A 26,802-nucleotide genomic window follows, 5' to 3' on the forward strand; every position below is an offset into this window, starting at 1 on the left:
GCAACCAAACATTTTGTGACACAAGACACCAGAAACATTTTGTAACTTCACAATAAATCACTACACTCCATTTGGACTTTTATTCTTCTTACTGTCGACACATGGCAAAATTGACAAAATAAATATATTGCATATATAAACACAGAACATTATCTTAATGTACAGCCTGTTTTGCAGAAGCACACATCTTTCATTCAAGCTGCCACACTGTCCAACCTGTGGGATTACATTAAATGTAATCAGCTTGGTGTAAGTTATGATAATACTAGTTTTCATAGAATATAAAAAGCTCCGTCCCACAAACACCCCATTTTTCTTATCTCTTTCATAGTTAGTTATCTCTCTTTGGCCATTGATCATTTTGAAATTCTCTTGCAGAATAAAGCAGCTCTATAGTGTCACACTTTTGTCAATGTATACTGTAGTTTTCCATATAGTTTAGATGAAAAAGACCTAAGAAAGATTTAGTGTCAAAGTGTCTCCATTTTCAGTGGTTATAGAGCACCATTGCTTTTCTCCTCCACAATGATTTCGGTAACACCGTGAACCTGTGTGAGCTGCTTGCAGTCCAATGAAGCCAGTAATTTCCTTGGACCAGGCAGGGTGGGGACGAGGTGCTCAGTCAGAGACACCGAGGCACGACTGCCAATATCTCTGAGGGTAGGACAGGAAATGACAGTGGCAATCATAAAAGAGAAAGATAGACAAGGTAGTTTTAAAAAAACTGAGCACAATATAAAATATATTTTCCCTCCTTACCCATAATGAATCTTTCGAGCAGTTAGGAGGCCCAGTCCTTCCACGTGGAATATCACAGCTTTTAGCACCTGTGGCAGTGGGTTGGTAAATAAAATCTCTACTGCCATCTTCTCTCCTACCACAGCCTTCCCGATCGGCTGTGAGACAGGACAACGAGGCAAGAAATCAGATTAGAATTCATGTTTTAATCTTCTGGCCAGTTTTATATGCTGATGATTTGTTTGGCTTACCTTTATGTCTAGTTGTGGTGTCCTGAGCCGGAAACTGAACTGAGTGGCCACGACCTGCTGTGTTTCTTTGACCCTGCCTGACAGTGTCAGCATCAGAGCGGCCTGGTCGACCAGTTGGTCCTTGTAGTCTTGGTACTCCAGAGTCCACTCCAAATTATTTTCTGTAGATGGGAGATGTGGGTTAAGTATGTTAAAAGTTCATTCCCATCTTTGTTACCTACCTCTTTGCTTTTTAAACTTAATAGATTCGTATGAAGTAAAACTTTGATTAAACTGTTTGACAAAGTTTGATTTTTTCACTTTCTTGCTGAGAGTTAGATGAGAATACTGATGCCACTCTCGGATATAAGAGTGGTATTAGTATTCTCATCTAACTCTCAGCAAGAAAGCAAATAATCATATCTCCAAAAATGCCGAACTGTTTCTCTAAGCAGGATAGAAACATTTTCTTTGTAACTAAGACACAAAGGATTCCTCAAGAAACTCAAATAGCTCGATAACTGAAAATCCTTGATGCAAATTATTTGCACTGAAGATTTGTTTGATCCATATAACCACATACAGCACTGTGTTTTGCATGGGTAATTATTACTGTTGCACAATGACATATGCTATGGACAGTTGATGTTAAGAAGACATCTCAAAATATCAGATATCACTGATGCCACAGGTTCCGAAATGAAGGAGGGGAGAGAAGTAACAGGCCTCTGCACAGTGTGTCTATTGTAAAACCACACGAGTTTAACATAACAGCATAGGCATATCCAAGGTCTGGCCCTGGGGCCAGTTGTGGCCTGTGGACTTCTTTTAAACGGCCCCTGGCTTGTCTTTAAATATATTCTATGTGGCCCACCACATAATATTGGTTAATCAATTAAGATAATTCGACATTTTTTCCGTTCATCTCACTGTGGACCTCAGGACTATCACACTGCTTGTAGATATGCACCCAATGGAACCTATGCAGGCTGAATAAATGTGTTTTCATAAACAGACGATGAACAAACAAACAAAGGGTTAACTAACAGCAGACATTTCCTGCTCGGTCAACACATTCTCACTCCGTTGTCACATATCTACGTTGGGTCATGGACTTTCCACCTCCAGATACGACGTGCAAGGTACCCAGGGTGTGTTGGTTGTTGACGTTCTTGGACGCCATGTCAAGTTATGCCTGTCACATGCATTGTCTTCTTTCAAAATACACTTCCCTTTTCACAGGAAATTTACTGTTTACATACAGTCTCTTTCAGAGAAATGCATCACGTCTGTACAACGCCGTGAATTGACATTTTTTTTCTAACGCCCCATCCACCCCACTAAGACTTTTGTGCCCTAACTTTCGTTCTTGTCCCGTTGCATTTTCCCCTTACACTGCCAAACACTGTTAAGCTATAACAGAACGGGACGGCTTTGTTCGTCAGTGTCTGATGCTGCAAGTCACTGCCCAAGCATTGGATTTTGACAACTTTGAATGAGGCTGGGTTGGCTTGGTAGCAGACATGACCACAGCAAAGAAATGTGAAGTTGACAGTGAGGGACAGCGCTTTAAGAGGTGGTAGGAAGTTGAATACTTGTTCACTGAGAGACGAAAACAGTTGTGTATGTCTCATTTTTATGTAACTTTTTCCCCAAGTAATCCATATGATGCAAGAAGCAGCGGCCCTCTGGTATTTTCACATTATTTAAGAAGGCCACCGTTAAAAAAAAGTGTGGTTCCCAACTGGTGGGTTGTGGGTCCATTCTTAATGGGCCGCAAGTGACTCTCAAACTTGTCAAGTTTGTAAAAAAAACACTTTATTGTAAAGTAGAGTACATTTCTGGCACAGAGCTTTTATTTTGAAGTGGTTTTCTGCTGTAGAGTGAGTGAATAACAGACACTTACTTTACAGAGACAGCAAACTAGTGGACAACATGGCCAAGGAGAAATCTGGACCCTGTGGCTGGACCACTTTGGAACCACTGCTCTATAGTATCAATTAGGGCTGTACCCAAATATTCGGATATTCGAATATTCGTTTCTATGGGTAGGTATTCATTATGAAAATTTGGTATTCAATATTCGTTTTTTTATTTACTTTTTTTTTTTTTTTACATATTTTTTTGGTGCTAAATGTAGTCTTTTTGTTGTTGGTAAATGTAGGTTATCAATAACAATCAAAACTTTTAAATTGCATTGTTAAAAATGTTAAAATATAGTATAGCCTACCATTGGAGCTTATGCGCACGGCACTCTTGAGCGCATCCGTCTGAGGCTGTGGATCAATGCCAGGTTTTACCACTTTATCACTATTCCCTCTANTGGGTTGTGGGTCCATTCTTAATGGGCCGCAAGTGACTCTCAAACTTGTCAAGTTTGTAAAAAACACACTTTATTTTAAAGTAGAGTAATTTTCTGGCACAGAGCTTTTATTTTGAAGTGCCGTTTTCTGCTGTAGAGTGAGTGAATAACTGACACTTACTTTACAGAGACAGCAAACTAGTGGACAACATGGCCAAACAAAAGTATAATGTTGAATATATTAAACTGGTGAATTAGTGACTAAGGAGAAATCTGGACCCTGTGGCTGGACCACTTTGGAACCACTGCTATATAGTATCAGTGCTTCAGCATCTCAACAGAAAGCATTGTGTCTGTGTAACAATAGGTAACATTAACATTAGCATTTAACGTAAATCAGTATGATCGCTAGTTGAGATGAAGACGTTAAAAAATATGTGTTAATCATGGCTAATTATGCTGTTTTCAACCAGCTCTGTGTCTTTGCAATGTGGACAATAACTTTAAATGCTCTGTGTCTTTGCAATGTGGACAATAACTTTAAATGCAAATAAACAACACCCAGCCTCCCTCCGGGCTGCCAGCGCCTGGAGCTTCCCACTTACCCACCAGTAAAAGTCCGCCATACCTCTGCTAGCAGATGAGCAGGAAGCACCTGGCAGTACTAAGGGAAGCAAAACACTGTTCATCTGCAAAAACTGAGTTTCCCTTTAAAGAACGTAAATCAACACGCTAGCTGGTCAGAATTTCACAAACTGACAGCAGCATGTTATTTTCTGTGTTTATTTTCTTGAGCAAAATTTAGCCAACTTAGGGACATAACCACAGAATATAATATGCTGTAGTCACTTTATGAAAGCCTGAACTTCATTCATATTATTATAATGATAGTCACATACACACAGAAACACACACAGACCTACTCCCCTCACAGTGATGCATAAAATACCACCGAGAGCAAAATATCAGGTAGTGTAAGTAGCAATTAAAGCCTAATTATTGTATGCAAGATAAGCAATGAAAATGGTTATTTTCCTAAAAAGGAATCCAGTTAATTGTTTATTTAAAAGATCCGTCTTATTTTCTCTGCTTTTTTCTTGTATGTGTACTACTGCTCTTTAACAAAGCAAAAGCATTTCTTAACTGATTACTCAATTTATTAATGGATTAATTGGTAGAATACTTGATTACTAGAATACTCGCTAGGTGCAGCCCTAGTTGTTAATATTCCTCTCAGTTTCCAGATGTTTCCACCAAGGAAATACAATCACGGATGCACTTTTATCTTTTTTTATTATGAGAAAACCCCTCTGTTGACACCTCCATGTTCCTTCTGCAGCCCACCCTGACCAAGCAGCTCCACTCACCCTCGTTGGGCAGCAGGTCCAGGTCCGTCTTGTCCTTTCTGACTGTGGCTTTGTGGACACCGGTGTAGTACATGACTGCCACCTGGCTGTGCAGGACGAGCTTGCGTTCCTCTGAGCTGCTATTTCGCAAAATGATGGTCAGTTCTGCATCTTTCCCCATTGTAGGACCTTCACCTTCCATGGTCACTTCTATAGAGACATCCTCTGCTGTGGGAGAGGAGTAGGCCTCTGCTTTGGAGCCATAGCTACATGCTGTTTCCACAGCAATGCGCTCCTCCTCTGAGCCTGAGAATGACCAGAAATGTTAATTTAATAGATAATGCAGCACAACTACCTTTTGCTTTGTGTCCCATATTCTGAATTCTTGCTGTCTCGAGCATTTCTACATGTGCCTTTTGTTTGATGATACCTTCAGGGTGTTTGTAAAGGTGTGTGATATCGTTGCGTTCGTCAGAGCCGACAGCCTTCGTGCTGATGTAGTGGCCCACCGTCTTTTTCTCACTGTAGATTTGACTGAAGGTCCCATCTATGTTCCTCTGCCAGTATATTTTATCACTGTTCACCTGAAAGTGTGCAGATGGGGAGCAAGAGAGGGAGTTAGAAAATAAATCCCTAACAGATGGGAAATGTCATGCATCGTTTGACGTATGGCATATGGCTCAGGATTAGTGCACCGTGCATGCATAATATGTCAAAACAACAACTGGGAAATCAGTTGTTCACTCTTGTAGGTCAAGTATGCAAGGAAAAAGTTGAATTTTAGAGTATTTTCCTACCACATAATCAATTTTAATCATTTTTTGCAAGTTCTGCAACTTTATGGAAGTGCAGTAAAGAATATTAAGAGTGCTCTTAAAGGGGCAGTTCACCCTAAAATAAAAAAAACCCATACTTTTCTTCTTACCTGTAGTGCTATACGTCAATGTGGATTGTTTTGGTGTGAGTTGCCGAGAGATATCGGCCATAGAGATGTCTGCCTTGAATATAATGGAACTAGATGGCACTCGGCTTGTGGTGCACAAATTGCCAAAATAAATACGTTTTAAAAACTCAACAGCAGTGTCTCTTTTCCAGAAAGATGGTGACTCAACATAATCCACAGACCTGTGATTGTAGGAACTATTTTCTTTCTTCTGAACTAACGCGTCAACAGAAGCGTGCATTTACTCATGGACAAGTGGCTCGTGTTAGTGAGATGTAAGAGATGGCGTGAGCTGTAATGTTAGCTAGCTCAGTAGCTAGTAGTAGTGAGCTAATAGTAGACGCACACTTCCCTGCTCTGTGGTGTGGTTGGTGGGTGTAGTTTATGAGAAGGAAAACACTTCCTGCATGAAACTGCTCACAACAAGGTCTTTGGATTATCTTGAGTAACCATGTCATGATTTTTGGAGAGAGACATTGCTGTTGAGTTTTTCTAGACTGATAAATAGCGATACAGAAGGAGCAAAAATGACTTCTTTTAATTTAGGGTAAACTATTCCACATACCTCTGCAAACACAAACGGGGTGTCATGTTTGAGGTAGACCTGGCCATTTCGAACAGCAGCCAGAGAAGCAGGGCCACAGCGGAAGGTGCCCTGACTGGTCTCTTGAGGTGTGGCGTCGACAGCTTGCCAGCCTCCGTTGCCTGGGGGCAAGTCAGGACGAGCCATCCAGCAGTCGTTCCACACATGGAAATTCCTTCAGGGGAAGACTCGAAGGTCAGACTTAATAAACTAGAGCGGAGAACATGTCATGATCTGGCAGCATCACGATGATGGTGACAGGGCATACCAGATAGAGTCAGAATTGAGGTGATCTATAGGCTCCAGGTTCTCATCCAGGTAAACATCTGTCGTCAAGGAGACGTCTGTGTCGTGAGCCGAGCTGTAGTTGGTCACAGTTCGACTGGGAATGCCTAAACACCGTAAAACTGAAAAGAACAGAGCGATAAGGCGTCAGTGGTCACTATCTATGTGACATTTACCTGTCACACACCTATCAAAGCACACGTCTGAACGGAGAGGAACCAAACAATCAGCTGACCTGTGGTAAATACGCCAGCAAAGACCCAGCACTGGCCGTACTTAACGGGGTGTCCTGTGTTTTTATGGTATTCCTTCAGGATTTCCACACTTCCGCTCCAAATGTGTGGACTAGTTCCAGCTGAATAGTCTCCTGACCAGTCTCCCTGAACTACACCACGGTCATCAAGGGAGTTGATCTGAAGAAATGAAAAGTGTTGTTGTTGTGTCTTTTCCAATACAAATATAGGCAATCTCTCGATATATAACATGCTAACATGCTGATTTTAAAGATATAGGAGTTTCCTAAACAACAACGTATAGACTCTGACAGAATAATCCCTTCCAATCATCACGTATGACCCACTGTCAGTGTGTGACTGGAAGTGTGTATTTTCCTGCAGAGCCCTCTGCCATCAGCCTGTATTTTCTTATTTTCTGTGTGTGTGTGTGTGTGTGTGTGTGTGTGTGTGTGTGTGTGTGTGTGTACCGCCACAGCTCTCAGGCGAAGTTGAGGCTCTATAAAAAGGTAGTGACCAGGTGCCAGACTGTAAGCAGCAGGCATCCAAGAGACACAATATCAAAATTACACAAATACAGTGAGGCAAATCGCCAAACTTTCACTCAGTAATTGTTTGCACCAAAGTCATGTTTCATTACAAAGAAACAAACGCTCTGTGTATTAATTGACATGCAATCAAATGTTGTGATCTAGTTGATTATGAAACTACAAAGACAATGTACAAAGAAAAAATAATTTGCTTCTTAACTGCATTCAGAGGCTGTTTGAAATTAGGGAGATCAAGTATGAATTTAGGGAAATTGGTGCGTTTGAAAAAACAAGGGCGAGGACAAACAAAAATAAAAGATGTGTATCTGTCAAAGTGGTTAACGTCTGTAATGGTTGTGATAAGAGATCTGACATTAACTCTGCAGATTAAAAAATGTTTTTAAAAAAATGGTGGTAAAAAAAATATAAAAGTTATGATTATTGTTTTGGAATTTTGTTGTTTTATTTATTGTCTTTCTGCTGCTAATTCTGTTCTTGTTCTTTTTGTTTGTTTGTTTTTTGGTCTTAAACTTAGTAGGTAGGTAAAATAAGCTTAAGCTCGCACCTTTTCGGTCTATATTCTTTGTTTTCCTGTTGTTGTTTTTCTATTATTCTTTTTAATTTAATGCCTTGACGTTATTTATTCTTTATTATGTGCATTTCTTCTTGGAAAATTATTAACAAGGACAGAAATAAATTACCACCACTACCACCAAATTATTTGGTCTAATTCCAGTTTTAAAGGGATAGTGCACTCAAAAATGAAAATTCAGCCATTATCTACTCACCCATATGCCGAGGGAGGCTCAGGTGAAGTTTTAGAGTCCTCACAACACTTGCAGAGATCCGAGGGGAGAGGAAGTAGCAGCACAACTGCACACCTAATGGCTGACGGCGCCCCAGATTCAAACGTCCAAAAACACATAAAAAGACATAAAAAGTTGTTTGGAAAAACGTCATTTGAACTCTGTTTTTAAAAACAGAGTTCAAATGACGTTTTTCCAAACGACTTTTTATGTCAGGGCTTCAGGACACTTGGATCACTACGGACGAGCAGTATGGAGATATTTTGTGGTTTCAATTATATGTTTTTGGACGTTTGAATCTGGGGCGCCGTCAGCCTCCATTAGGTGGAGTTGTGTTGCTATGCCCTCTCCCCTTGGATCTCCGCAAGTGTTGTGAGGACCACCACCAGAGCCTCCCTTGGCATGAGCGTGAGTAGATAATGGCTGAATTTTCATTTTTGGGTGCACTGTCCCTTTAAGTATTTCAATTACATGTAGAATGTCCATCAAACTGAGCCAAGTATTTCTAACATAAACAAAAAAACAGTAGAATTTATGTAGTTTAATCAAAAAAAACTGAGATGAATCGAATATGAGAATTTATGTGACCATAGCTCATCGAATTTACTCAACATATTTGAAGTATGTAGACTTAAACAGTATATTTTATTAAAGTAAAATGTTACATAAATGTTATTAAAGTAAAAAAAGTCAATTCTATGAGCTACAGTTACACACATCCTCACTCTATTCATCTCATGTTTATTTGAATTAACAGATAAATGATATTTTGGTTTACGTTAGAATTACTTAACTCAATTGGATGGAAATTTTTTATGTAATCAAAACACATAAACCTGACAAAACAGACCAAATTATTTCTTTGAGTGTACAAATCATGGCAACACTTCCTGTACTTGTCGAGACACCTTCTAGTTAAAAATGCAAAGGTCAACTTCATGTTGTAACTACAGAGAGGATGAGGAGATCAACAAAATCAAAAGGATTTATCCTCTGGTGAATGTCTGTGCAAAGTTTCTCTGCAGTATTTTATACAAGCATTGCAAAGGCCTTTCTGTCTAAATGTACCATTTTGCACTGGTTCTCAAAAAGGGCTGAAAATCCATCAGCTCTGGGCCCTGTGATGTTACTGGTGTCCTGCTGAACCACTGCTGTGCTGAGTGAAAGCTGTCACCATGGCCACAGCACTGAGCTGGGTTCATATTGTACTGGTCACTGCAGCACATTGTGAAGAGACATACAGAGGTTGTAGAAAAATATACAGGGCAGTCTCACCATGGCTGAGATGACTCGCACCACATTAACCGGGTCTCCCCAACCAGACGGAGGAGTTCCACTCTTTTCCAGGACGAACACACAGACAGCAAGAATCCCGTCATCAAACTGAAACCAGAACAGAGAAAACACAGGGAGGGTTGAGAGAGCCAGTCAGATTTTACAGCTAAGTCTATTCACCAAACACCGAAGCATCACTCACCTGTCCATAGTTCCATGTCCGCACTCCAATTTGATCCTGTGTGCCGTAGTAGATTCGTCCGATATCATTCATGACATATTCCTGCCTCTCATCTTCAGAATCCATGAACACTGAGTCATCTGACAGAGAACAACTTTTTATTTTATTTCACCACAATTTTATGGGATTTTTATAGGCAAAATCAGATTGTCGATGGTAAATGGACTCGCCCTCATATAGCGCCTTTCTGGTCGACCACTTTCACATTTACCCGTTCATACAATGGTGGCTGAAGCGAAGATAAAAGGTGCCACCTGCTACTCACTTTTATAACCATTCAACACACTCACTTATTGATGGAGCAATATGGGATTCTGTATCTTGCCCGAGTATACTTTAACATGTGGTCTGAAGGAGCAAAGACTTGAACTGCCACCCATTTGATTAGTTATTACCTCCTGAGCCACAGCCGCCCTGAGATTTCATAGCTGCAGTATATAATTAGCCTCACAGTGCTTACATCAGAACCAGTAAAACAAGACTTGACACAATACAAAGTCCTGCATTAAAGGGACCTAATGTCATGTGGTAGAAAGTTAATACCTGAGGCTTCAGACCGGTCTAAATGTGTTCTGAATACTGTTTGTGTTGAAAAATGTTTCTACTTTTGAGACAAGCTCATGATTAATGTCTTTATATGGTCACCTGCTACAGGCACGCTATTGCAAGTGTTTACATAACATACGCTGCTACATGTAGCTACATGCTAACATCAGGGAAACATGTAATCTTAGTTGCCGATTCTTTTAATTTCTCCCTGATATCGGAAAAGTTTTTTTTGTTTGTTTTTAGAATAATGAAAGTAGAAAGTGCTGCTGTGTTCTGTTACTGTCATCCTCGGGTTGCAAGTACACAGCTACATGTAGCTACATGCTAACGTCAGGGAAACATATAATCTTGGTTGCCGATTCTGTTCATTTCTCCCTGATATACGAAACGTTTTTTTTGGGTTTTTTTAGAAAAGTGAAAGTATGCTGGAGCATATCTGATTGTGTGCAGGAGCTTTTATTGGTGATCTTCACTTTAGAAAGTGTCACTATTCTTTGGTACAAACATTTCCCCGACTGCAGTGATGGTGCAGAGATGCCGAGATATGGAAGACACAGAAACGCTGTACAGTCAAGGCAGACTAAGCCTCTTCAGGATGGGGCAAGCAGGAGCAAGCATTAAAACAGAGGGTGTCAGACAGAGGGTGTTCAAGCACAGACAGTTTGAGGAAAATCAATTTGTTTTTTTAACACTAAAGCATGTAAACATGTTCTGATAAAAACATTCAGTTGAATGTTTGTCAGGCAAAACAAAGTGCCGTTTAAGCACGTCTCTGCCTCAAGCACACTTTCTCAGAAATGATGGTGAACGCTGCTGGGGCCTCGTCAAGAGGAAAACCTCATAAGATTGATAAGGGACTTATTAGTGATGCCGTCCTGATAGGTTGTTTTTTTCTCAAAGGAGTAGTTAGACATTTTTGGAACACACGCTGACGTGCCTCTCATGAGAGAGATGAGAAGATTATTGAGCCTCAGTCACCAACTGTATTTTATCAAAACCCACTCATGCAGTTTCACAAAGTCTCTGACACACATCAGTGTTTTCTTAATTGATTTTTTTCTTAGGTAAGAACAGAATCTGCGCACACTCAACATCACATCCAAGCGTTGACATGCTTGTGCAAAATAAGTTTTCAATTCTACAGTTGTATACTGTTATATGATTTAAATTTAAATAATATTTTCATCATTTATAATATTCTTTTTTAATTATGTTCATTATTTCACGAAGCATTCTGGTCTTTTAAAATAAATAAACACAACGCTTATACTTTAGCTCACGTGGTTTATGTTAATTGGGAACTATGCCTAGTAATCAGTAATTGATCACGCTATTTGTAGGCCCACAATAAAAAAAAATTGACTCAGACTTTTTATATTCATCACTTTGTTCACTGAACAAGTGATAGCATCCAATGCATATTTTTTTGTACGTTTTTTTATGTCCACCACTGACGCTACTAAATATGACAGCTGGTTTGGTGTTCTGTTTGGGTTTCAGCTTTGCCTCTCTCTTGTGTTGCCTGTTTCCACTCCCTAGTGTCTGATGTTTGCTTTCAGTCTCTGTGCATTCTAGTACCCATACTACCTTACTATAGAGTATGCCAGAAGAGTATTTAGTATGTCCCAATACATAGAATGTCAAATGCAGGATGCCAAAAATACCAGGCTGTTCTACTACATCCTGTCTTCGGACCCACAATCCTACTTCAGACATCGTTTCACTCCAGCCTTCAGCCCTGTCTTCAAACTAAAATAAACCGCCATTAACCATTTCGCAGTTTACTGGTTGTGTTTGCATTTGGGTCCGAAGCTGAACTGCCACAATATATTCACTCTCTGCAAAAGTATGTGCAGAAGTGCTCATACCAGGCCCAAACAGAGCTATTGAACGTTTTATTTATGTTTGGAGTCCGGTGCTTCACCCTCTTCACACTTCTGTTCTTGACTTCATTCTCTCAAACCTTTATTTTCAGTTTTAGTATGTGCGCATGGCGCTGCAGTCTCATGCCCTGTTATGGTGACTGGCGGCGGGGCATTTACCTATGCTAATTAGGATCAACTGGCATGTGCTTTCAATTTACAAAGACAATGGAATTCATCATTATAAGAGCACAGGTGCAAACACTTCTGCGGTTTAAGGACACACCGGGAATATGACAGGCTTTTTTGAGGAGCTCTCTCAAGTACAAGTTTAAGAAAAAACGTAGGAAGACAGTGGTGAATGAGGCCCAGTGTCTGTCTCATGTCTTTCTGAATGTAGCTGGTTAGCTTAGCTTAGCATAAAGACTGAAAACAGGAAACAGGGCTATATAACTGTATTGTAAGGACTTTTGTTATTTTAAGTCTCGTATTATATGAATCAAAATGTGTTAAAGAAGTTTTTTTCAGTCCCGTGTTTACCTTCACACCAGGGGTTGAACAACATGTAGATGTCATTAGCAGGATCATGTGTGGAGACAGCCTGGCCGTGTGCAGTGTTTGTTTCCACTATGAGCTGATATCGGCCAATGACCGCCGTCGGGGCAGAACGCACTGACAGCTTAATCCTTTTGTCATCCTGTTTCACAACAGCAGCCTCCCAACCTTCATCCATTAAGTCCTCCACCAGTGGGATGATGACATGGGTTCCCTTTGACACTGTTGGCAGCGGCCCTGAGAAAATGAGAGGAGACACGTGAAGGAGCATGTGGAAACCATGTTCGTACATCATGCCCACACAGAGGCACCAGACAATTCAGTCACACAGTCCTACACAACTGGCCTACCTGAGTCTAGGCCACACCTGCATTCCTACCTGCTGGAGTATGTTTATAAAAACAGAGACCAAATAGAAAGAATACAGAATGTGCTGTCCTGACAAGATATGCACGCACACACACGCACACACACACACACACACACACACACACACACACTCAAACATGTCACGACAGCATTTGATCTCAGTGTGGCTGCACTATAAAAGGAATCTGGCAGCAGGTTGCTGTTCAGCCAGTTACTGCACTGTCTGTCAGGGACAATGCTGCTGTCTAATGTGACTGCAGGGCAACTGTATCCCGTATAAAAAAGGATACCAAAATATTTAATATGCCCAGTGTTTTCTGTGATAAAGTAACTTATAATTTCCAACATTACAGCTGTTGGGAAATGCTCTATTTGTAGCCACATTCAAGAGCTTTCACCCTGAGGTGTGTGTTCAAAACTACAGCCCTCCCTGCTTTTCATCCTCCATCCTCAGTAGGTGTGACCTTGTCTTTTTTTTGCAGTTTCATGTCCCAACAGAACTGAGTCACTAGGCTGCGATTACACCATGACATGTTACTGACATGATATTTGGACAGACTAACTGCAGGTTGTGTGTGACAATAACGAAGTGTACATGCACACTAATATTCCACTACTATTCTGAATATGACGATAATCTGACAATGATCAGAGTCATGTACACAGCATGTTCTGGATGTTTCATATTAGGTCTTTCTCTGATGAAGATGTGGGACATGCTGACAGTATTCAGGTTTTAAAGAAGCTCAGCGTGAGATCAGTCAGAAGACCTTGCCTCATTCATTCACACTTTGCTCTCTATCTCACTCCCCCACTTCCTCCTATCAGCTGTTTATGGGAGTTCGCTCTGCCAGTTAACCAATCAATCAATGGTTTGTTTTGTTGTTGATTGCTACATATGATGTGCTGTTAAAAGGGTAGGTGTTAAAAGCTGTAGCTGCACCTTTTTTCAGACTGCAGAAGTTATGTTGAATACTTTATTGTAATGTTTTAATTATCTGCCATTTTCTCAGAAGCTGTGACTTTCTTTACATGAATCTGCAGATTAATACATGATGTTCTTATTTCTATTTGCAGACCAATATAAATGCTAAATGTAAGCAAATGTTGCCATGATTTCTATCAGCCAATCTTGGTGCCACTGTCAAACCTTTCTCCTGCTGTCAGCTGTCATTTTAGGCAGAATTCTTGCCCCCTCCTCCACCCCACACACCTTCGGTCATCGTACCCAGAGTCCCAGTCCAGCTCTACAAAAGCCCACTCCTCTTCACATCCAGATCCTCAGCACCCTCTTCACCTCATCACCACCAGTGTCTATGGAGGGTGCCCTATTCTACGGCTTCGCCACCCTTCTTAAATATGTGACATCATGATGGGGTCTAATCGGACAAAAACTATTCACATTTCTCATACTTATGTACACATGTAAATAAATATTATGTTCACTCAGAATGAGTCTCTCCTGACTGACATAACATTCTCTGGACATGTATACAGCACATATGGAATATGCGTCTCAGTCAGGGTTTTTACTGCAGTTTGCAGCACACGGCCTCTCGCCTGTTCACAGTTTGCTCTGTGCATTGTCACCAAAAGTTTGCAGCACTGGGGTGGAAAAGAAAAGTCTACATTTCTGCCCGGTAGGAGAAACTCACCTACTTTTAAAGGTATAATATGTAGTTTTTCCACATAAAAAATGTCTAAAAACGACTAAGCCAATATTATATATTTTGTTTAGTTGTGTACTTTGATTATCAGAAATGTTTCCAACAATTTTTCAAACCCAGATAAATATGAAATATTAGTAAAAGTTACGGACCGTGTCATTAGGTCGCATGTCAGTGGCGATGTAACTCCAGTTATCATAGCCATTAAATGAAGGAGAAGAAGAAGAAGAAGAAGAAGAAGAAGAAGCAGGCCGGATGAGATGTCAGAGAATGAACAATACTGTTGCTAGGATAAGCTTGTTGCGGTTGCTGCACCTTATGACACCAAAGCTGTCCCGGTAAACAAGCTGGTAAAATGGAAAAGTATGGGTCAACCAAGCGATCCCAGAAGAATTTGGGATAAGAAGAGAGCTAAATCAAGGATAAATATTGGTGCTGCTGCCCGCCGGGGCACCAGCGCTCCTGCCAGCGGCCTCCACTGCGGAGCGGTGTGGAGCGGAGGCTGGCTAACCACAACATCTAACGATAGGTTTCTATATAATATATAATATAATAGCTAAACATAAGACGCACTGAGCAAGAGAGAGTAGCAGAGAGGGAGAAGCCATCGCTAACTGTAAAGCTAAGTAAGATCTGTATCTGTTATATGACTACAACTCCCATGATCCCACACTACTTCGTGATGTCATCCAACTCCGTCTTCTGTTATTGTTTTGGTTTGATGCCCCTAGCGGCAGAAAATTACATATTGCACGTTTAAACAGTATGAAAGACTTGAATGTCAACAGGTTGTTGGATATACAACAAGAAGGTGGTTGAGGGAATGAAAGAGGGAGGCTGCGTTCACACAGTCCACCCCTGATGGAAACTTTGAAAAACATTATATTTTGAGGCATTACAAGCACCATGGCACAAGCGGCTTCAGCTGTTCCATCCATCCATTTTCATCTGCTTATCTGAAGCCGGGTCACAGGGGCAGCAGGCCAAGCAAAGCACCCCAAATGTACCTCTCCCCAGCAAGGCTTTCCACCTCCTCCTTGGGGATCCCAAGGTGTTGTCAGGCCAGATGAGATATGTAATCCCTCCACTGGTCCTGGGTCTACTCCCGCCTACATGTGGGACGTCACCGGAACAGCTCTAACAGGAGGCGCCCAGGAGGATCCTGATCAGATACCCCGAATCATTACAACTGACCCCTTTCAACACAAAGGAGCAGCAGCTCTACTCCGAGCTCCCTCTGGATGTCCGAGCTCCTCACCCTATCTCTAAGGCTGAGCCCAGCCACCCTACAGAGGAAACTCATTTCAACTGCTTGTATCTGCGATCTCATTCTTTCAGTCACTACCCAGAGCTCATGACCATAGGTAAGGGTTGGGACATAGAAGGACCCGTAACTCGAAAGGTTTGCCTACAGGCTCAGCTCCCTTTTCACCACAATGGTCCGGCGCAGCGCCCACATCACTGCGGATGCCGCACCAAACCAAGACCCCAAGATCTGAACTCCCTTGGTTGAGGCAGTAACTCTCTCCCACCCTAGAGGGTACAATCCACCGGTTTCCGGCAGAGCACCATGGCCTCAGATTTGGAGGTGCTGACTCTCATCCTGACCCCTTCACACTTGGCTGCACACCACCCCAGTGCATGCTGGAGGTCACTGTGTGATGAAGCCAGCAGTTTGGGAACCTCAGAATTGCATCCAACTGCTCTACTTTTCCATATTTTGATGTGATAAACGACATGTTAGGGCAGGTTAATCAGAGTATGCTCAGCTGCATGGAATCAGGAATATTAGTAGAATATTTGTTTTCATAGTGATGAAAACATAGTAGTAAGAATATTGTCTTTTTCAGAATAAGGGCAAACTTGGAATTATATTTGTACATATAATGTTGTCAGTAGGAACCTGAAGCTGCTTCCAAAGAAACGAATGAAATAATTTCACCAGTCACTGCATCACACCAACCAAGCAGTTGAAGCCCACTTTTGTTGATGACTTTCTGTCCTTTCCTGTTGTGTCACATTCATGCTGAAATTCTACATGTGCACAAGCAAATATAAATAATAAGAGCCAGATCTCCATGAAATCTACACAGCACATTCACTCTCCCCAGAGGGTGAACCCTTAGGCCTGCGTGGAACATTTCACAATTTAGCTGGAGCCGGTCTGTTGACACGGCAGGGGTGCCAACGCAAGGGTGCCAAGGCAGGGGGCGCCAGCAAAACAGCGCAACATCATGCGGCAGCCCCCTGCGTTGTGTTCAGTCTGAATCCGTGCTTAAAGCAACAGTTTGACATTTTAGGAAATAAGCTTTTTCTGCTTTCTGTTTGTGCTAAATACATGACACAGCCAGGAAGTTTCTGCTCCTGGCGATGATCAGGCACATAACCCCCCTGTAAAATGTCACACAACATATCTCATAATCTATGAGGCAATACATCCATGCTCCCGAGGGGGATATATCCTTTAGTTTCTACCGTCATTAAGGTCTGTACCCCCTCGGGTACAACTTTACATTCTCAGTCTTGCAACAGGTAAGACTCAAAGAACAGCAAAATTGTCAGTGTTCAGTCTGCCCTACAATTTGCCTCTGTGAGGTGTTATGAAAATTGCAGCCTCTCTGAAACCACAAAATTAGAGCATTCACCTGTCTTTTACTTTCACTTGAATGTTAGAAACAACACTTGTATTGTTTCAGATTGGGCTGTGATTTGTTTCATGCCGTGAGGCTCATGTCTCAGAATACAGTGTTTGGCGTGAGTGGAGGGTACCACGGGCACGGTTAAAAAAAACAGTTTGAACAGAGAAATGGTACTTTGCTGTTTTAAAATGGAATAGCCACCATTTGGAGAGTGATGGCATGATTTTTTTTTACTCTAAAAACTGGCTCTGTCTGCAGCTGGTATTGTCCTCCTGCTTATTGCGGCTGTGGCAGATGGCTTTTTTTAATAACTGGATGATTATTCACGATTAATGCTGTATTTTTTGTTATTACGTCACATTGTGGACTTCATAGATTGCAACAACATATTTTTTCTCTCTCAAGGAAACATAGAGTATAATTTGAAAAAAACAAAAAACAATTACTGCTATTATTAACTGCTCATTAAACCCTGCATGTTTCCTCAGTGTCAAGCTAAGCACTGGGTAAAATTTTCATTCCTGATATGGATGCGTAGCCTTTTCACAAAAGAGACATAGTAATTATTCTCTTCAAGCTTCACTTGTTATCACACACAGCTATAATTGTAGGATCTATACTGGTCTGTGTCCCCTCTGCCTTACAGTGCTCAACACAATGAGAGGGAGCAGTGGCAGCGTCGATGGCGAATTGTCGGCAGACTGGATTTTTAGTTACAGTGGGACTGAGGGCTCAGCATCCGTAAAACGCTCTCCCTGGAGCATAGCAACCAGAACTGTTTCCATAGCAATAGTAACCCAAAATCTCTCCCCCTCCCTCTTCCCCCCTCTCTCCTTCTCCCACCCTATCTATCTATAAATCTATTTATCTCACACACAAATGCAACAAAATCTATATCCCCCACACGCAAACAGCAACATTAACAGTTTAAAAACAGACATACAAAGCAAACTTCTTGCTGGTACATCTTGTTTCCTCCCACAGCCCTCAACCCATCACCTTCCTCTCTTTCCTGTGTCTGCCTAGAAAGAGAGAAGTCTTAATTATCATGTGCAGCTTTGCACACTGTTTCGGAGGGTCAGGCTGGATTGTGTCCATCCAGTTTCACACTTGGCCTCTTAAGATCAGAGGCTAGTCATGTGGGAAATTCATGTAAATTGAATTAGTATTCATAAGCGTGACTGTTGCCTTGGCTGTTGTTGGAGTCTGTTTTATTGTTGTGCGAGTCTTCATAGTGTTACGTTTGTGTCTGATTAGAATCATAGAACATGATAACACTGTTTCTGTGAAGGACTCTGACGAACCTGTTTTCAGCTCAAGGTGAAGTTTGTCAGTTTCGGGGTTAAAAGGTCGAGAGAGTGTAATCCACATCTGGAAATTCTGCCCTCTGCGTATAATCAAGTCATCACTTTGGTAGAGGTCTGTGTGGTGCTCTGTGCGGTTCTCCCCTGATTTGCTTTTCATCAGGTCTATTGATCGCACTTTCAGGAGGAGCTCTGCGAAAAACAAAAACAAATATATGAGGGTGAAGTCTATCACATCTGCTGGCGCCTTCTCACTTTGATAAATCACACAATTGTAAGCTCTCTGAGATGACATTACCATCGAGCTCGCTGGCACCGGTCTCAGGCTTTTCGCCATTTATCCCTTCGTCTTTATCCAGCTCATCAAGCCCTGTCATCAAAGTGTCTGTTACATCATCGTTATTTGGCTTGGGACAGCAGCATGGGCAGACCTTACGCAGCCACCTCCGACATGCATTTTCTTTCTCATCATAGATGACCTCCGGCTCTTCCTTCTCTTCCTCTGAGTCATCCCCAAATCCCAGAGTGACAGCTGGAAACCGACCCACTGCAGATCTGTCTCTGATTGATCGCGTCTCTACAGGCATCCTGAAAAAAAGGCAAAAACGATGAAGAAGTCAATGGCTTTTTTTATTGATTGAGCACCACTTTCCTAAAAGATAAGACTTCTTTAATAGAGTTTAACACCCCTGTCTTTACACTTAAGACTGCTATGCACCTTTTCCTTTGGCTCAGAAACCTGATTAAACTACTGCAGTAGAATAAAATTAAAGTTAATTCATTGTCCAATTACTTTGAAAAAGAGGAAATGGTCTACATGGTAGACCTGAGCTGAATTAATCTGAGATTGAAAGTGGGGCATCTCTCTCCATGTGTCCACTGAAATGAACATCACAAACCAAGCACATGTAATGTTAAAATGATAGTCTACACTTAATTAAGATCCCTGAGTGCCACATCGAGAGTGAGAAATGATTAGCTTGTGTATAATGTTTAAATCTTAAGTTATGGATTTATTACAGTGGCTCCTAACCTTGTAAGACGGCAGCCCCGTCATATGAACTCATGAAATAAAAAAATAAACAGCCTGCACACTGCAGGGCTTCAATGTTCACTTATTTTTTACACCTAGGTGACGTTTCGAGCACCACTGCTCTTCATCAAACTGAAGCTGACAGCACCAGAACCCACTTGAAAAGGCTTTTTTCTATTTTTCTGTCTCTGCCAAGCTTTTTTTTTTGTCACTTCAGACAGTCAGTTCATGTGATTGCATCATGCGTCTGTATGTGTATCTACGACTGTCAACTTCAGTCTGAAGAGGAGCAGTCATGCCCGAAACAGCACAAAAAGTCGATACTGTTAGTTTTTCTTTTCTTTTTTAAGATTTTTTTGAAGGGCTTCTTGCCTTTGTTTGGTCAGACAGCTGGAGTGTGAAGGGGGAGAGGGGGGTGGGGGTGATGACATGCAGCAAAGCACTATGGGTTGGATTTAAGCGACCAAACGTTAGTCGACCAGAAAGGTTATTAGTTGGCAAGATTTCATCGGGGGAAAAAAACAGACATGGAAACTCTATCTCGACCTATATGACTGAACTGATGTGGGACTTTAATTTGAAATGACAGACACAGGAAGTGTCCACGCTCAGCAGTCAGACAGGATTCACGTCACAAACCAACCACAGCCGACAGATATCTTTCCCTTCTTCTGTAAATATTCAGTCTGATAAACACAGAAAAGTTGATCATGTTCGTGCAGGGCTACCCAGAGCTTTACATCTGTCCCACAGACGATAGGCCTACACACTTATAAACAGCTCCTGGAAGAAGATCAGCTCTGCACTCAGGATTTCAGGTTAATTGGCTATGATTTGATGCTTGTTAAGGCTGCTTAGCAACCTCGGACACAACCTGCTGCCGTGCTCTTGAAAGTTGGCACAACGCCTAGCGCCTGACCCCGTGTTTTCCAGGCAGTTAAAGGCGCGGCATGTGTGCAGCTCCTAATGTCCAGGGCTGGTACCTGCAGTTATTCCACAGGCTAGTTAATAACATGTCGGGCAGGAAATCCAAAGTGTGGGATCATTTTGAGAAGGTGAAGGACGAACCCAAGGTGATATGTAAACTCATCTTCATTGGTCGACTACAAACATGACGTATCATCTGAAACATGGAAGTAGCTACATGCCCATTAGCCCACAGCGTCATTAACAGGCGGCTCGCTCAGTGTGTGACGTGCACTTGTAGATAAAATATAGGCCTATATTAATGAAGGTTCATTAGTACGGTTTGTATTTCTCTGTAATGTAGCACAGTGTTAACAATGTTACTGATACTATTCTTTCTCACACCTTCAACTCAAACCAGAGCATGTGAGCAGAGTGGACCGGGTGAAAATTTCCACTCCTCGCTCGCAGACCTGTCACTTTGCGCCACTCCACTTGGTTCTGCGTATTCTTCACTCCACTCCGGTCCACTCCATCATAAATTTTATCCCACTCCACTCGCTCACCACTCCGCTCAAAAAAACTGTGTCGTACTACCCTAACCTGTAATCTTCTATTCACAAATAAAACATGAGCTTGGTAGGTAGGTTTCCCCATGCTACGTAATTTCATTTCATTTAAAAAATACCACAACCCAACTCAACTAAGACATAAAGGTAATATTTCGTTTTAAAGCCGACAAAGACAGTGAGACCATAGGTTATTAATTTAAAATGTTTTATTTTTAAACCAAGAGAGACAAAACTGAGAAAACTGAGCAGAACTAGAGCTCCCAAAATTGTCGTCAATCTTCTAAAAGACCTGAGCAGCCAGAATCACAGTTTACTCCATAGTTTTGAAAGAAAATAGTGTGGGTGTGCGCAGGTGCAAAGATGCATTCTGGGTGGGGCATGAGCGACCGGAGCAAAATTGGAGTGAGAGATAAGGCTTCGCTCCATCTTTAAAAAAACATAGCCGCTCCTCGCTCAACACAAAATCCTTCCGCTCCGCTCCAGGTCCGCTCCGCTCACATGCTCTGACTCAAACCACCAAAATATATAATTTAATAATTAAATTAAGATCGTAAACACACGGGCGACCAGTCAACTAATTCTTAGTCAGGGGCAGCCCTAGTTGGAATTGAGCCTGTGGCCACTGCGGCAAGGACGCAGCCTTCATATACGGTAAGTTTGCATTAGAGAAGCTCGAAGTTTCAGCCACATACATCACCCAACTTTTAGTCATCAATTTTAATCATTTATTCAGTATTTGTAGCTGTACCTTAGCCATTATGTGGGATAAAAATCCATTCTCAGGCCAGTTGCATCAGCTCTTTACCCACACTGGTTACTTTTCCAATAAAGACAAGGCAATCTATTACTGTTTAATGTTTAAGGTTTACTGTGAGTCTTCAAAGATCACACACACAAGCCGAACTGGTCCTGGCAGCAGACTGACCTGTCATTCATTACATTCACTTTTATGCTGTTCACATTTCTCTCCTGTTGCAGGTCTTGTTGGTGGAGCCCTCTGGTCGTTACGCCTTCTGATCAATACTCCCTACTTCTGCCACCATTATTTCTTGAACTCAGTGCACACTCTGTGTATCAACCTGCTCCTGACACCATTGTTTCTCATCTTCTGAGCATGATGACATCACCTGAGTGCAGATGAAAATACACACACCAATTGGAGCACAGACTGCAGAGGCATCCTACACCATTATTATTTTTTAGCTCGATTTATGGTAACAGAAAATATATATGATTAAAAATGTTTATTGATGCATTCAACCATTTATCTTCTACTTTTAGCTGTTTTAAATTCATTACTTTTAGCTATTTCACCATGTATTCATTTAGTCTTGGCAGCAAGTGGGTTTGAATCTGCCATTCTGTGTGGAGTCTGCATGTATGCCTGTATCAGTGTAGGTTATCTCCAGCTTCCTCCCACAGTCCAGAGACATGCAGGTTAATTGGTGACTCTAAATTGCTCGTAGGTGTGAATGTGAGTGTGAATGGTTTCTGTCTGTGTGTGTCAGCCCTGTGATAGTCTGGCAGCCTCTCCAGGGTGAACCCTGCCTCTCGCTCAGTGACAGCTGGGATAGAAGTTATTTATTTATTAGTTTTAGATATCTATTTTAACCATGCATCCATTCAGCAGGCGTCTTTTGCGACCTGATTCAACCATCAACCCATTACCTTTCGCTAAATGAAGCTCAGCGGAAGTTCAGGAAGACTGTCTTGCAATTCTCTCCCTCTCACTCCCACCATTCAGCTGACTTTGGGTGTCCCCTCTCCCAGTTAACCAATCAATCTTTGCCACAATCTCCTTCAGCTATTCATGTTGCTGCTGCCAAACTTTAAATCTGTTCCTCTCTCTGCTCCTGTCAGCTGTCGTTTTAAGCAGCATTGTTGCACCCTCCTCCACCCCATTCACCTCCAGTCACCTTATCTCGAGCCCATGACTCATGAAAAGCCCACTCCTCTTCACATCCAGATCCTCAGCTCCTTCTCCATCTCATCTCATCACCACCATTGGCACCACCAGCGCTAGACTCAATAGGGGGGGATCCCTAATCTACGTTTTTACCACCCTCCTGGAATAGATGATATCACAATAGGAACAAAGGAACTGATCGTGTCTCATTACATAAAAAGCTTCTTCATGCATGAAGAATAACACACAAAGCACAATTTGATCGGCCAATATTGGTCCTAAACAGAGAGTAAATCATACAACTATCTTGACTTGTTCATTTTAGCTCTTCACATGCAGTTAATTATCCCTTGTGACATCGAGCAGGAAGCCTGCCTTCACTCTGTGATACCATCAGGACATATCTGGAGCTGATTCACTGATGCTGAATTAGAATCTGGTTTATTGAGTCAGTGAAAGCATCCAGGAGGTTTTCTGGGGAGGTGAGCACGTGCTCTGATTAACAACTGTGCTATGAAACAAATTTCTTGAAAGGATCAAAACACCGTGATTTGTCACCAAGATTAGAGTCACATCCCTCTGAGAATCAAAGTAAAAAATACACATGAACTCTGGAAAACTCAAGCAGGACAGATTTTTCAAATCCATCTTATTTCCCTCTAATTTTCTCTCTCTACTCACTTCGCCTCACCTTTGCTCAGCTCACTCTGAATCTAAGATGTTTCTAAGCAGGTCCAGCTTTCAAGAAATGCTCCACAACCACTGAAAAATGTTCCCACACACACACTTAAGCTACGTTACTCGGCAACAGTGACTAGAAGGTGACCAAACAGGCTCAGATGAAGCAATAGCAAGACTGACGGCGAGTTCACTCCTTATTCATATTCTAAAGAAGTTGAGACGGTGAATACAGCAAATTACAGACAGACTCCAGCAAGTGAGGGAACACCTCCTCCTCCTCCTCCTCCTCCTCCTCCTCCTCCTCCTCCTCCCAGTTCAGGGTTGTGCGTCATATTAACTGCTGACAGATGAGGCTGAAAGCAGCTTAATGAGACTATACGTATAAAACAATCCATCATGACCTGATAACCAGGCTGTGTGCACTGGATGGGCGGTTCTTAACCTTTTTTGTGGAAAGGATCCCTAAATGAATACACAGTGAGCCTCATGTCGCAACATTCTCTTAAATTTGTCTTTTCTTAACTCTCTCTTAAAACAATGTTTTTACTAATCACCGAGTCCATTTGTTTTGGAAAGGAAGAGACCTCTGAGGATAATTTGTCTCCAGGTAAAAACCTCCTGAACATCAGGATGTAAAGTCATCAGAGAAAAAGGTGAGCACACATTAGCAAGTGATGGATAAGCGGCCCGTCTCCAACAGTGTTGGAGACACACTGATTTGTTATGTGGAAGTGCTTTATTCTGTCTTTTTATTGGCTTAAATCAGCAGGTCTAATGGTTTTGGAGAGGAAGAGACTTTCCTTCATCTGTAATCCTCACTGCTAGATGCCCCTAAATCTAAAGCAAGGTTTATTCTTCTGCCCACCTATGACACAGAGGGCTTTGCGGAGGTGTTGCGTCCCTCTGCGACCAACGCAGAGATGCGGCATGCACCTCCAAAAAATTGTAACCACGCATCGAGGCAACGCAGACCCAATGCAGGCCACAAGAGCTATGACTGGTCCTTCAAACTACATCATTTCCGGCATTTCGCAAGGTTTCATTTCCTGCTGCAGTACCACAACCGCCATTTTCAAAAGTCTCCATTGTGATCGGAGTGTTTGAGCATTTGTTGTTCAATGTCGATCATTCCCAGCTCCAGCAACAGTCTTTCTCTCTCAGGCGCCATCTTCACTGTGACTAGAGCAAAGCCGGAAGATAAACAAACAATGAACGAGCAACGACCATAGACGTCACCGAGTCTAGGTAGGTATGTAAAAGAACACCGCGCCCCCAAGCACTTTGGCGGGGAATTGCATAGCGACGTAGACCAACAGGACGCAGAACTATGATAGGCACACAGCAACTGCGTGCACGTTGCGTCGAGTATACGCAGAAGCATAAAGAAACTTTTACACACTGTTCCTTTAAATTCTGACCTGATGATAGGGCTAGCTGAAATGTTGAAGGACTACCAAAGTGATCTCAGTTCTTCTTGAGGTGGACATGAATATCTGTACATGTGAAAATATAGATGTGAACCTTGTGGTGCTGCTAGAGATAACGTTAATTGATCACCAAAGTCAGTGAGTTTCATCCTCTGAGAATCACGACTGTCTTTTTCCAGGCAATCCATCAAATAGTTTTTAAGATATGTCAATCTGGACCAAAACAGTGGAGCAATCGACCAACATTTCCATCTCATGCTGCCAGCCTGCACGTTCAACTAAACACAGCTCTGTTTTAGTATTCCTAACATATTTTCATTTGCAAATCCCCACAGTGATTACAACTTGGAAGACTCAGTAGGTTGTGAAAGTTTGCCGCAGGGTGGGCCCTCACAAACTGTTTATAAGTGAAAATGAAATCCACCACAGCACCTCCATCGCTGCCAAAACAATATAAGGACGGTAGTAGACGAGAAAGACTGCGTGATCTGTCCTCCATATGGTTGAGATTACAGTCTGCTTGCAGGGTATATCTCAGATCCAAAACAGGTACACACCCACTCAGATCAACAAAACACTTTCACTGCATGCAATTATCTGTTAATAAAATATACAGTAAAATGTTTCTGCTGCTACACTGTAACAGTGAGACGAGGAGGCAGAGGGCTCACCAAGCTGCACAGCAGTGACAGCGACATGTTGTGGGTAATAGGAAGCCTGATAGCTGAACCTGCCATGATATGAGATTCCCATCACTTCATCATCCGCTGTGTTACATTCCAACTACTCAGAGCTGACTCTCCCTCTGGACCGTGGCACAAATGTGCGACTGAATCATGCATACAGATCGAGAATATTTGGTCACATGTCCAATGCAGTGGGTCTAAGTTCATTCCCATGATGTCAGCAGGTACAGCCAACTTGTTCATCATATCCATGTGCTATTCATCCAAGTTGCATATTTTCCTCCAGGAAGGTGCTGATCCAGTAAGCATCCTTTCAGCTACACTCATGACCCGTTGCCTCGGGGCCTCGGGGACGCTCATTTGGAGTTACAACAAGGGAAACAAAGGGACCTTCACTGATGACATCAGAATTCAAGCATTGCAGGATTCAATTTCACACACAAACGCTGACTGTATATCTGACCCTGAGCCAAGTAATGGAAATGTTTTCTCCTTTTCACATCAGTCTGATGATGTTGCCTTCATATAATGGTTTGCTACACTTGATTAGACATGAGATGTAGCTGCTGTTGGACAACTCTGTGTTGCCGGGAGTCAATATATCACTTATTATTATGAGGGAGTGATACCTTTCAGTCAGATAGTGGCATGTAAAACAAATAAATAATACATTTCATAGCTGTCTTGTGCAGCTCTGAGCGAAGAATGTGAATCCACTCAGGCAACAGATCACCATTAAAAACACACTCTTGTTAATCATGCATGAAATGGCACTCAGTGAACTTTGAGACTATTATTTGCATAATCCTGGCATGACAGCAAAGCGGCAACACATCAATATTTTGTTAGGAACTGTATCCTTTTCCAAGAAATCAAGTGAATTACTTGAGCGTGAAATCCCAGAATACTCTGCTCAGGAGAAAAGTTTTAATGAGAGTATAGTTAACAACATAAAGTCGTGAAACAAAAGCCTGACTATGTGAAACAGCTGGTTCAAACTCACTCAGTTCAACGGCAGAAGAAATGACACAACGCAGACTGGAGGAAGAAATCTTCTTTCTTCGCTGTGTCTTTGTGTTTCACAGACCGCGAGTTCAGACCTCCTTTAAATACTTGTGAGCTGAGACAGTGAAG

The 26,802-nt window shown here is 41.9% G+C and overlaps 1 protein-coding gene across 1 annotated transcript; it reads right to left on the bottom strand.

Moving 5' to 3' along the window:
- Positions 1-110: 110 nt before the first annotated feature.
- Positions 111-26,743, bottom strand: LOC126396766 (protein-glutamine gamma-glutamyltransferase K-like). The gene is made up of 14 exons (XM_050055053.1): positions 26,672-26,743; positions 18,756-19,045; positions 18,458-18,649; positions 12,464-12,715; positions 9,474-9,592; positions 9,272-9,379; positions 6,663-6,840; positions 6,411-6,549; positions 6,125-6,317; positions 5,047-5,200; positions 4,638-4,922; positions 990-1,150; positions 760-896; positions 111-654 (listed from the first exon to the last, which is right to left on the bottom strand). Exons 2-14 carry the CDS (start codon positions 19,042-19,044, stop codon positions 495-497), a joined length of 2,367 nt encoding a protein of 788 aa, XP_049911010.1. The 5' UTR covers position 19,045; positions 26,672-26,743; the 3' UTR covers positions 111-494.
- Positions 26,744-26,802: the final 59 nt, after the last annotated feature.

Source organism: Epinephelus moara, chromosome 10 (assembly GCF_006386435.1).
Source record: "Epinephelus moara isolate mb chromosome 10, YSFRI_EMoa_1.0, whole genome shotgun sequence".
Classification (NCBI taxonomy): domain Eukaryota; kingdom Metazoa; phylum Chordata; class Actinopteri; order Perciformes; family Serranidae; genus Epinephelus; species Epinephelus moara.